This window comes from Trypanosoma rangeli, assembly GCF_003719475.1.
Source record: "Trypanosoma rangeli strain AM80 chromosome Unknown Tra_15.4_contig_00426, whole genome shotgun sequence".
Lineage (NCBI taxonomy): Eukaryota > Euglenozoa > Kinetoplastea > Trypanosomatida > Trypanosomatidae > Trypanosoma > Trypanosoma rangeli.
This window is the reverse complement of record NW_021706173.1, coordinates 1-12023: the sequence shown is the minus strand read 5'-3', so window position 1 is coordinate 12023 and position 12023 is coordinate 1. Positions and strand designations below refer to the sequence as shown.

Below are 12023 nucleotides of genomic sequence, written 5' to 3'. Positions count from 1 at the left end.
TTCAACGAGAAGGAGGTGATGGGCAGCGTTGTGTCCGTTGTTCCTGCCAAGACGACTCCGAAGCCTGACCCGCACGAGAACTCTTCTGTTGTGTTCGTCTCGCCCATCTTCCGCGCATCCACGACGAAGCAGCAGATTCGTGAACTCTTCGCCGGCCTGAAGGTGCTGCGCCTGCGCACGTACCGCAACAACTATGCATACGTCTATCTGGACTCGCCCGCCGCCGCACAAAAGGTGGTGAAGGAGAAGAACGGTGCCGAGTTCCGTGGTAAACAGCTTCGCGTTGCCCTGTCGACCCGCTCCCTTGCCAAGGAGAAGGCTCGCGCGGAGCGTGCGAAGCTTCTCATGGACGCCCACAAATTCAACAAGAAGCAGAACCACAAGAAGTAATGCTAATACTTGCAGTGTACAACCTTATTTATTTTTGGATTCATCAATGTTTTAATTTTTTTTTGTTTTTATTTGCTTTACGCATGCAAACTTTTTTTGTTACCCTTCCTGTGATAGCCTTTTTTTTTTTGCTGACGACTTGCATATTTTTTGGTAAGGTCTTTTTTTTTTTTTCATTTTTATTGAAGGATTTCTGACGTTTGTCAATAGTTGTAGGAAAGTTATGGATGTGGTGGCGACGCCGTTCTGGTCTTCTTCTCCTTGTGGCTCTCCGATGCCGGTGACTGTGGGCAGCGCGAATCCCTTGTTTCAGTTGGGGAGGCTCTACTACCGAACCGCTGCGAAGGCATACAACATGACACGGTATGTTGTGGAAAGTCTAAAGCTGGATGAAACTGTCCTTGCGACTGCCATGTCGTACTGGCACACATTTGTAAGTCGTTTTGAGTTGCGACGGTTTGACGAAATAGTACTGAGCGCCTCTTGCGTGTTTCTGGCGTGTAAGGTGGAGCATTACAAGGTGCGCCTAAATCGGGTAATTTCGCTCGTCTTTGAAGTCAATGGGGAGGGTGATGAGATGGAGGGGTGGCGGAGGATGTTACTGGAGATGGAGTTGCTTTTGTGTCATACGTTAAACTTTAATTTTCAAATGGTCCATCCAATGAAGCGTATCATTGAGCTGGTGCCTGAAAAACATGCGGGAATGTTGGAATGCGCTCATCGCCTCTTTTTGCTTTCGTTTATGACCCCGTTGTGCGCTAAGGTGCCGGCCGATGAGGTGGCGGAAGCTTTGGTGTACCTCGTCGCAGATGGCTCTGGTCAATTGGAAGCATACGCCGGCAAGTTTAGATATGACTCAGTGGAACGACGCGAGGGCATTATCAACGTAATAATTGATGCCCTGGCTGTGATGCGAAAAAATACGGGATTACTAAAGGTGGATGACATGATTGTGGCGCGGCGGAAACGAATGCGTGAACAAGAATCTTCCCGCCCCTCAGTTGCGCACTCCAGCGGCGGAGCGGAGAGCTTGGACGTCACTCCCTCTTTTTTGTGCGAATGACGCGCATAGGTGGTCCTTCTAACAAGGTCATGTTGTGGCACCGCGTAATGCAGACGTGCATCTCTTTGTATTTTTGGTGTTATTGAAAACTGTCGTTTTTTTTTTTTTATTGTTGCCCCTTCCCCTTTAATTTCTTTATTTTATATATGTTTGTCTCTGTCTGCCTGTCTCCTTCTTCTTTTTTCTTTTTGTTGCATCAACGTTGGCGACCTCTAGTCGTAATGCACCTGGCTTGTGGTTTCCAAGCGGTGCACACGTGGGACCTTCAAGTGAGTGGTTGCGACAAGCATTCCGTGGCGGTGTTATCAAGTCCTGCGGGGAACTGCGTCGTAGTGCTGTCGAAAACACAATTACACTTTTGGACGGGCACCAGCGATGAGATTTATATCGGTTCGGTGCGAATAGACGGTGCCACTGCTGAGGATGACCCGGCCACTCACTTCTTGTGGCATCCAAGGGGAGACTATCTGGTGGTTGCAACACTACAGCGGCGCATGCTTTTTTTCAAAGTCTCTCTTGACTTGAAGAGTATGGAGTTACTGGCGCCGCTGTGTCACAACCATCTACTCCGCCTTTGTTCTTTGGCCTCTCGTGTGCGGTTTTTAAAGGAGGAGCATTTAGAATTTGGTATTGTGACGTCTCTCACTACAGGCGGACCAAACTGTTTTTTGGCCTGCACAACAGCTGGTGTGATTTGTGTGATTGGTTGGTTTCAGCAGAAAATTTTGCATACATGGAGCTGCCATTCACTGAGTAAAGGGCCCCATTGCTTTGCCTCCCCAGAGGAGGTGGGGGAAGAGCATACAGGCACGGATGTGCGTGTAGCGCGCGGTGATATTTTTACTGGATCCATTTTGGACGTGCACCATGCTCTCCAACTAAAATTGACGGTGTTGTTGTTAGCGAATGGATACGTGCTTTTGGCTCAAAGTAATGTGGGAAGTGATTTCACAAGGGATGACATTGTATTTTCAGGCAAGTGTGCTTCTGCCCCAGGTGTGGCTCGTATCTCGATAAATTCAAGGCACATGCTATTGGCGATGGCCACACAGGCAGGCGATGCTGTTTGTAAATGGATTAGTGCAGATCTCTCACTTAAACCCTTCTGGAATGGATTGAAGTGTCTAAGCGGCGCGAAGCGGCTTGGCCCTATCGAAGGCCTGCAATGGAGCCCCAACGAGGAGTTGCTATGTGTTGGTTTCTACCACCTTGGCGTGGTTGTTGTTCATTATAGTGGGGTGTGCGTGTATTCCTCATTGTCGTTTCATCACCCGCAGCGCCGCGAGGTTGGGGGATGCATTTCCTTTTCGTGGAGTTATTATGGATATCGTCTATGTGTCATTGAGCCACTTAGTAGCGGGTTTACGGAGTACAGTTTCAATCAAATTATTTCAAGCCCTACTGTGGACAGCAAAAGCAGTTTTACCCCATTGGTTGCGTTTGACAATGAGGTGCTGCGCCTAGCGGGCCATTTTGCCGCAGATGGAGGACTTGCCTTGCACGAGGTGGTCAGCGCTCGTTCGCGATACGTAATTGAGAATTACCCCTTGACACACGGTGCTGTAAGTCCTGACGGTAGTTCTCTGGTCCTTGCGGGTAGGAATGGCTTTGTATTGTTTGACCGTTTTTCACACCGATGGCGTTCCCTGCGTGACAAGAATCAGGAAAAGGAGTTTGCCTGTGTGGCACAACCCCTCTGGCTTAGCAACCTTGCTGTTGTACTACCAGTGCGGATAACTCACAATCGTACCTTTGAGTTGCGTGTGTACGCCCACAGGTATCTAGACGCAAGTGCCTTGCTGGGCCGGGTGCCCTTAGAGAGGATGCCGTTACACGTGTGTGAATGCCACGATGAATACACTGATATTTTTATACTTGTGGCGGATTCTTCTAATGCGCTTCTCCTTTGGCGCTGTGTGATTGCATTTGAAGGGCAGCCCTCCGCAGTAGATGTCAAAATATCTTTGGAGTTTATAACCCGCACACAGTTACCAGATACTTTTTTGTACCCCGTGGGAATGGCATGTATTCATCCGGCACGGCTGCGACCTTATAAATTTTCTTCTCATTTTCTTTCAAGTCAACAAAAGGGATACGAGAAAGCCTTGCCCCAGGCTTTGTTTATTCTGCGAGGTTCTCACGCCTTGGTCTCTTTTGATATTGGTATTGCTGTGGCGAATGCCTCCGAAATGCCACCTCCAATCAACGTTCTTCGCTCAGATGGTGTTTGTCGCATTTGGATTGATTATTCTGTGCCGATGGATGGTAGTGTAATTATCGTTTTTGACATTTATGGTATTACTCTTCTTCATTTAATTGGTATAGAAGATGGTAAAGACGCTTTCCTGCGGGCACACAAATACGGTGTGTCGGAATTTGATACCGAAACTCTTCCAGTGGGAGTTTCGACGCATGATGGTTGCCTACTCACTGCTGGCTCGACGAATGAGATTGTGAGCGCTATTGGTGGGGCGCCGCCTACGGTTTCTTTGCGGATGTCCCTCAAGCCTCGTTTGTACAACTATCGTGTATTAGCAGCCTTGACTTGCCCGGACTTGCTGGGTTTGTGTACACCGAACGAGGAGCCGACGGCTTCTAGTGTTAGTTCTTTTGTTCCCCTGGTGTGGAGCGATCGTTTATTCTACTGGCTGGAAGGTATGAGAAGAAACGGTACTTTTGTACCCAACGCGGACCACTACTTGCACACGCTTATTACTGGGTCTCTTCCCTATAGTCTTGATCAAAATTATCGACGGGCCGCCGTTCAGGCGACTGTATCTCTTCTTCGACGCTACTCAGAGTTTTACAGTGTGGTGGTGAGCTGCCTTCGGAAGTTAGATGTTCCTCAGTGGAGGGTCCTCCTTGATGTTTTGGGGTCCCCGGTTGTTTTTTTTAGGGAATGCATTGAAAACCACCGATTTGAGGAAGCAGCGCAGCTGTTGCGTGTTATAATGTTGGATGGAAGCGTCTCTGACGGGGACGCATCAGTAGAGTCACTGGAGGCTGCGATGTTGTCTGCGGTGGAGTTATTTACGTTTGCCTTGTGGCAGCGCAAGATTGATCTGCTTCAAGACTTACTGCGCTTTACGGCGTTGTTGCAAGCGGAGATTGCAATGCCCGCCGTAAGAGGCGATGACCGAGCCAATGGTTCTGGGGTTTGGACACGTCTTTTAAGTGTCGTTGGCTTCCAGAAGGATTTGCCTTGTGGTTTTGCTTCGGAGAGGGAACCACTTCGGCTGCTTGCGCTGGAAGAGGTCTCCTGTGGGCCAGCCAGCTCCGGCACGCTGCAACGACGGTCCGCCATTGAATATCTGTTTTGCAACCACCCTACTGTGCGACAGGCCATATACGATGTAGCCTCACAAGCTTTACTTGCAGGCCATTTGATGTTGCTCCGTGACATGTTACATGAACTATTTGTGTCTTTGCCGCACTTTGTCGCCTGCAGGACGTGCACAATAACGGAGGAGCTGCCTAGCAAATGTCTTAACGACACGTTCACGATGAATTGTGGGTTGGAGGGAACTTTTAATATCATGCGGCTTGTAGATCTTTTTGATGGTATTCACAATGAGCTTGGCCTGCCTCGTAGTGCTCGTTGTATTGGAACGGAATTGCAGGATTCTGTGATGTCTTTTCTGCAGACGCAAGGAGTCGAGTCCAACATGGTGATGTGGACTACCGCACAGAGTTATCTGTACACCACACCTGGCATGGTGGAGACGCTACATGGGCTTCGTGAGCTGTACACTGTTTGGGAAGAATGCGTCTTGGCTGTGAACGTTATTTTAATGAGCGAGAGCATGGTCATACGGCAAGTCCATGCCACTCCCGAGTTTGCTCAGGCGCTGCAGCATCTCATAGCCCAACCACAGAATGTAGGCTACGCAGCCTTTGTACAAGGGTGTATCGATGGCTACAACACAACGGCCATGTCATCAGTAACGGTACCATCTATAGGGTGAAATGGGGTGCACGTGCATGGGGCTTATTGGCCGAAGAGTATCTCTTGTTTCTCACTCCTCTTCACTGCTTCTTTATTTTCCTTTTTTTTTAAAAAAAAATCTCACTTTCTGGATGTGTGCTTTAACAGCGAGAGATAAAAAAAAAATGAAAGCATATTTCAGGGTAAAGAAGAAGTGACGTATGTGCAGGAAGGCGAATGGGGTTCCCTGTGGAGCTTCTCCAACGAAGGTCCATTGCCTTCATTTGCTGGACTTTTGCGAGAGTGTAAGGGTACTTTGGCTTATGAGAGAATAATGGTGCGTGCCGTTTATTTATACTTTTCCGTTTACTTTATGCGAGGTTTACTGAGGACAGTGCAAGGTAAAAGCTTTGTTGTTCACTCTGGACATCAACTCCATTTGTGTTCTCTTCAGTCCTTTTTTTTGTTTTGTTTTTTTTGATGTCCCACTTTGTGTTTTTCTTGCGGTCCCACTCTCTCTATCTCTCTCTCTTTCTCTCCTTTTCCCGCCGCAAACAAGTTTTTTTTTTCCCTCTTTTTCTTTCGGGTGTTCTTCTATTTGTTTACTCCTTTTTGTTTTTCTTTTCATGGTGTCCATGCGTTGGAGGCGGAGGAGGTCAGTGCTGCTTCCTCTTGCTCTACTGTATGTTTTGGCCAGTGCCATATGTGGTGGTTTCTACACCCTCATAGCTCTTCATCCTGGGAGTCGAGAAGGTAATCTGGGGGCGCTGCATCTTTATGCCACGGATGCTTTTCCAGAAAACGCAGCACCACCAGAGGACACTAGCAGCTGGACGCGGATCTCGTTCATGGGAGGAATTAAGGCTGACGCATTTTATCGCCTTCGTTCGGTGCCGGATGGCCGCTGGCTTGGTCACTCATCTGATGGCATCTACAGTGGTGTTTTAAACAAAACTTTGGGTCTTGTTTCCGGTTTGGTGAGGGGAACATACGCCGTCCAGGCATGGAGCTCCTTGTTTCTCTCTGTGCACCTCGATGGGAGTGTTGGAATGGACCGTTCAAAGGCGAGGAGTGCGGAGTTGTGGAGTTTTAAATTTGTGCCGGGAGCGGCCACAGTTGCCCTTTGGTCAGTTTCTAGAAGGCGTTTTGTACGCATCGCTGGTGACCGCCTGATGTGTGACGCAAAGAAACTAGAAGGCGCAACCCATTGGATATTGTACGCTGAGCCCAACAAGGCATGTCACTCTCCCACTCCAGACGCAGATTGGAGTACAGTGGCACGCGCCTGCTGGAAATTTGAGTCACTCGCTCCTAGGATAAGCATGGATCCAAAAACTGTCTTGTTTGGAACCCTAAAACCTTTGAAATCACTTGAGCCAAATAAAAGTGATATGCACGACCCATTTCTCATTGCTAACCGCACGCTTTTTAACTGGGCGTTACTCAAAGGTATCCAGCCCGTGGTGTTCACTGACAATGCTTTGGATCACGCCCTTATTGAACAGATCAATCAGGATCTCGCAGTGATGGCTATAGGGCGACGTATTGATGTTATAAAAAACTTTGAGATTCATGGAAAGTTTGGCTTGCCCACGTATCGGGGTCTTTTCTTGCGTGTGCTTACAGCGTATCCTAACGCCCAAATTGTTATGTACTCTAATATGGACATTCTTTATGCGCGTTCTGTACTGGAAACCATGGAAGCGGTACGATACTATTTCTGTGCCAGAGAGGAAAGAAAAGGAACTTTCAAGGGTTGGTTTGCTGTAGGGCGCCGTACGAATTTTGACATATCGTTGAATTGGTCATTAGGCACAAATTGGGAGAAAGATGTTGAGGTATCGTTTGGGACGCCCGGAGTTTTATTTCAGTCCCTTTCGGAGGACTACTTTGCAATGAGCCGTAGCATGTTTGACTGGAAAAATATACCTGATTTTGTTGTGGGTGGAACAGGGTTTGACAATTGGCTGACGACTCAGGCGGTTGCGCGTGCTCGCGCGGGGCGGGCACTGGCAGTTGAGGCGACTCTAACCCTCACGGCGATCCACCAGAATCATGGAGAAGACTTAAAAGCAAGCCACAGGCATCCCAAATCACGCTATAATAATGCCCTGGCTCAACGAGCAGGTGGTTGGGCGCTGGGCCATACAACCGATGCCCCTTTGCTGACGGTACGCCATTTTGGTGGTGAAGTTTTGGTGCTTAACAAGAGTGCCGTCCTGCTCCTTTGATGGGAAGTACTTGTGGATCCGCAGTTCGTGCTGAAAGGCGGCTGTGGCGAGGACAACGAGTTTGCTTTTTCTTTTGTCTTTTGTTTAGGTTTCCGCATGGAGCAGTCTACTTTCGCATTTACTACATGCATTTCAAGTGTGTCTTTGGTTGATGTCTTCAATTGTCTCTTGTTGTATTTGTGTTTGATTGCTTTGTTGCTGTTGGTTGCTGCATGCTTCTGCCGTGCAGCTTCCCATGCTTGACCGTTTGGGTTTTATTGCCCCCCCTCACTTTTTTTTTTTGTGTTGTTAGTGGCAGCGACTTTTGGACGCAGCCAAATGGGTGTGGAGATTTTGGAGATTGACGGATCCACACCTCACCCCGGCGTTGTGATTGACGGTTCAATGGCGTGCAGAGAGACAAATGGCGGTTGGGTGACGCTGCGTTCCAAATCCCCGCTTTGTGGAAACGAGCGGCAGTGGGCCATGAAAGTTATTGATCAGGGCGAGGGCACCGACGGTTCTGGGCTTATGATGGGCTTGCTTCCTAACCTTAGTTCGCAGCAGGAGGCTTCCATGAGTAACAAGTACATATCTGAGCTCGGTGGCTGGTGCCTTTCGCGAGCAGGGGATTCTTACGGCTCTTGGAAATGCGATAAGATGCCTTTTTCCACAGGCTGCGTCGTGGAATTTGATTGGGACGCCGTGACTCGAACTCTCTACATGGTAAGTGGTAAGAGAAAGGCCATTGGTCATATACCGAACGTCTCTGAGACAGATGTCCTTTACCCTGCTTTTTCAATGTATTACTTGAACCAAAAATTGTCATTTGTTTGAGATGGTGATGATATTGTACCCAACGCGTGGTCCTTACAGTCTATATAAATAGTTCCGGAAGGATGGTGAACACCGACAACACCCCACAACAACAACATGCACGCGAGGGTGGAAGGGTTCATATGGCTCTCTCTTTGTGTGTGTGTGTATGTATGCGTGATTTGAGTGATGATGGAGTGGGAGAGGGGGGCTGCTGCTGTTGCTGTTGGTTCTGAAGGAGGAGGAGGTTGAGTGCTATTGAAGTGAAAACAGCGCGAAAGAAAACACCCACGCGCAATGGCGGGGAGTTTGTGGGAATTTTTATTTTGTGCATGTGCGAAAAAGAACAAAGGACGATAAGAAAAAAAGCTGGGTTTGTGACACTTCGCACGAATGCGTGCATGCGTATTCAGTTATTTATTTATTTATTTATTTTTTTGCTTTCTGTTTTGTCACATTGAAAGGTTGACTTTAATGCTGCATCCATCGATGGGCCTGGGACCTCCGTTCTCTTCTTCATGCGTTGTTGTTTTTCCGGTCCTCTTAGATTGTAGCTAAAATGCTCTTTAGAGTTTCCGGAAATCAGAACACAGATGACCAGAAACAGAACGAGGTTGAGGAATGTAGTGATATCTCTCCTTTCAGAAATCACAGAATGTGCCGTGTCCGCACAGTATTTCTCATCGCAGGTACAATGTGCTTTGGCGTGTTACTTGTGGGGATTGTTGGTTTTGTTCCCATGTATTTCGTCACTTTTACAGAAGCTATGGATGCAACTCACCGGGTTCACGCGCATGCCGTCGATATGCTCTTAGCCACAACCAACATCTCGACCATGTATTTACCGACCCTCATCCACGCCATCTCGGCTAATTATGCTCTCACGACGAACAGTAGCAGTGATTTCTTCCCTAAAAGTAAGGAAAAACTTTTATTTGCCATGTCAAATGTCATTTCGAAGAAGCTATGCCGTGAAATTGTTGGCCACCTTATGGTAGTAGTAGCGGGTCCGCCTGAAGAGGAATGGGGAGTTCTGGCAACTTCAGTGTTTGATGGCGACCAGATCGGAGGTTCCGTAATGCATGGGATGTCAACCTCACCGATCTACCGGATTAACCCGGAGATAGGCGGCTTTGTTTTTCCTCCCCGCAACCTGACATTGCGCAAATCAAATTTGAAATCCATTTTGACCAACGATAATGGTTCTTACAAGGCCATTGCTGTACCATGGAATGCAAGTACATCGCAGGGTGTAATGTGTAATACGCGTTGGTTCACAAGCGGTGTTAGTTACTCACCCATGTATTTTAAGTATGTTCTTCCATTTGTTGTGAACAATAGCCTTGGGTTTTGGGAAGTTGCCTTAAAGCCGTCAGTGCTTGCTCATTGGGAGAGACTCTCATTGTCCAGAGCGTTGCGCAACAATGGGCGTTTGATGCTTCTTGATTCTAAAATGGATCTTGTTGTGCTAAACAACTGGGGGCAGCAATGGAAGATCAAGACCGTCGACGGAGGTCAGTTTGAGGTGCATCCCCTCCATACTCATAACATCTCAGACTCACTTGCGCAGGCAGCGATAGGGAAAGTGCACCGGGGCGGTGGCTTTGCGAGGTTTATGAAAGAAACGGATCGGAGTGAACTGTCGTTTCAATACAAGGGTGATAAAGCCTATGCGCTAATCATGCGACTGACCGATGACACCAGTTCAGATATATTGTTGGTTATTGTTACCCTTCAAGCTGATTTTTTTTGGGCACTTGACCGGTCAAGCACCTACGTGGCTCTTGCGACAGGGCTTTCAGTCATGATGGTTGCAATTTTTGCCGTGTCAATCGCCTGTTTTTTGGTAAAACCTATGCGAAGACTCGCTCCGGAGTTGAAACGGGCAGCAAACCTGCAATTACGTGGGCAAGACGACAATAGCGGCGTCTGGAAAAGGTCCAGAATTGCCGAAATTCGGGACGTTCAAGACGCCTACGCTGAACTGACGCGTCAGCTCACTATTGTCAAGACATTTGTCCCTGGTGCCATCCTCGCTTCCCCAGCCACCAGCTGCTGCAGCAGCAACAGCAATGCCCGCAAAGAAAATTCCTTTTCTAGGAAAAAGCGGGGATTTCAATCACACTCGTCTTCTCAACTGCGGGAATCCCCAATAAATAGTCGAGCTGAGATGGTGGGGATGGAACACAATTGTTTTTCCAAGGTGCGACAAGAGATGTGTTTTAATAGTCGTGTTTTCAAGGAACGGACTAATACGTTTGTTCGACAGTACTGCACCATGGTACTCATTGAAAATGCCCAGCCCAGATCTCTTGACACCTATTTTGATAACATCTTCACATGCGCCACAGAACAAAATGGGTGTCCGGAGTACTCGCGCCCGGACAGGACACTCGTGAGTTTTGGCGCTCACTCACCACTCCCTATGCACGCCATAAAAGGGTGCCGTTTTGCGTTTGAGCTTTTTTCCAAACTCTCGTCAGAGGAGAAGCAGACGATTACTCTTTTTATTGCAACAGAGGAATTTCATGTGGGGACTTGTGGCGCACAATCTAAAAATGCCCGTAGTGTGGTTGGTATCATGAATCTGCGTGAATTGGCAAAAGCGGCGAATCGACTGGGGTGCCGCATTGCGGCGACATCTGGGACGGCGTCGCAACTGCAGGCACATCAAGCGTACCCTATTGAGTGTATTCTGCCATCGTCTTCGTCAGAGGCAGTGGTGCTCTTCGAGCTTCGACCCGAAACGGCAGGGTGGCAGACGATGAGCACACCGATGCACTTCCGTCTTGGGTTTGCGGCGATGCGTCAGGGAAATTACAAGCAGGCCATGTCGCACTTTCAACGAATAGAAAAGTCGGATCGCCAGACAAAGCGTCTTATTCGTTTATGTGCACAACGCTGTGCCATAAACGACAACACAAGTTACGTGCGATCGGCAAGCGACATTTTACAGGAAAGGCTGCCAAACGTGAGTGTTGCTGCAGCACGTGAGTTTGGACCTACAGCCACATATTTCACTGAAACTACCTTTTGCAAGATAGTATCAAATCCCAAAACTATTCCTTCCGTTTCCTCCAGAGCTTCATCTCATAGCAAATGCCTTGAAAGTGAGAGTGGGGCCTTGTTTGAGTTGTTGAAGGTTTGCAGTTCGTCATCATCAGCAGCAGCGACGTCGTTACAGGCATGTGAGGAAGTCGGCAACACCGCCGACGATCTCCCACTGTTACTAACAGATATGAACAAGCGAGTATGGACCAGGTCACTAAAAAAAATTAGTGAGGGGGCATTTAGTTCTGTGTACCTTGGGATGTCGGAGGATGGCGTGCAAGTGGCTATCAAATGTATTCCGCGGCTGCGTCGAGACATTAAGCAGGAATCGCTAGAGGCGGAAATGAACATTGCCTCCACGCTTCGTCACCCGAACATTGTTCAATACGTGTCCTGCAGCGTGATTCAGTCTCATCTTGCCATTATTATGGAGTACGTGCCTGGTGGCTCGTTGCATGCCGTGATCAAGAACTTTGGGCGCATGGGTCCGTTAGTTGCACGTCGATTTACGGTGGATATCTTGAATGGTCTTAACTATTTGCATGGGCTTGGTATTGTGCATTGCGAC

The 12023-nt window shown here is 48.2% G+C and overlaps 6 protein-coding genes across 6 annotated transcripts in view, besides 5 other annotated features; all 6 read left to right on the top strand.

Moving 5' to 3' along the window:
• Positions 1-68, top strand: part of TraAM80_08520 (RNA-binding protein) — a gene marked incomplete at both ends in the record, with an annotated part of 531 nt that extends 463 nt beyond the window's left edge. Inside the window, one exon of the mRNA XM_029385270.1 lies at positions 1-68. This exon is cut by the window's left edge and continues 463 nt beyond it. Coding sequence (XP_029234874.1) covers positions 1-68 — 68 coding nt within the window.
• Positions 69-414: 346 nt separating this feature from the next.
• Positions 415-464: a sequence feature (A-rich).
• A 149-nt stretch (positions 465-613) lies between these two features.
• On the top strand, positions 614-1453 carry TraAM80_08519 (cyclin 9; the record flags this gene model as incomplete). Its single annotated transcript, XM_029385269.1, has 1 exon — positions 614-1453. The coding sequence occupies one exon, from the start codon at positions 614-616 to the stop codon at positions 1451-1453; it is 840 nt and encodes a 279-aa protein (XP_029234873.1).
• A 221-nt stretch (positions 1454-1674) lies between these two features.
• Positions 1675-5418, top strand: TraAM80_08518 (uncharacterized protein; the record flags this gene model as incomplete). Its single annotated transcript, XM_029385268.1, has 1 exon — positions 1675-5418. One exon carries the CDS (start codon positions 1675-1677, stop codon positions 5416-5418), a length of 3744 nt encoding a protein of 1247 aa, XP_029234872.1.
• Positions 5419-5835: 417 nt separating this feature from the next.
• Positions 5836-5857: a microsatellite.
• A 9-nt stretch (positions 5858-5866) lies between these two features.
• Positions 5867-5917: a microsatellite.
• Positions 5918-6004: 87 nt separating this feature from the next.
• Positions 6005-7609, top strand: TraAM80_08517 (glycosyl transferase family 2; the record flags this gene model as incomplete). Its single annotated transcript, XM_029385267.1, has 1 exon — positions 6005-7609. One exon carries the CDS (start codon positions 6005-6007, stop codon positions 7607-7609), a length of 1605 nt encoding a protein of 534 aa, XP_029234871.1.
• A 318-nt stretch (positions 7610-7927) lies between these two features.
• Positions 7928-8425, top strand: TraAM80_08516 (putative ubiquitin-protein ligase; the record flags this gene model as incomplete). Its single annotated transcript, XM_029385266.1, has 1 exon — positions 7928-8425. The coding sequence occupies one exon, from the start codon at positions 7928-7930 to the stop codon at positions 8423-8425; it is 498 nt and encodes a 165-aa protein (XP_029234870.1).
• Positions 8426-8560: 135 nt separating this feature from the next.
• Positions 8561-8593: a microsatellite.
• A 217-nt stretch (positions 8594-8810) lies between these two features.
• Positions 8811-8855: a microsatellite.
• A 108-nt stretch (positions 8856-8963) lies between these two features.
• TraAM80_08515 (putative MAP protein kinase) lies at positions 8964-12023 on the top strand (the record flags this gene model as incomplete). The annotated part of the gene is made up of 1 exon (XM_029385265.1): positions 8964-12023. A coding segment is annotated over one exon (3060 nt), but the record flags the coding sequence as incomplete, so codon positions are not given.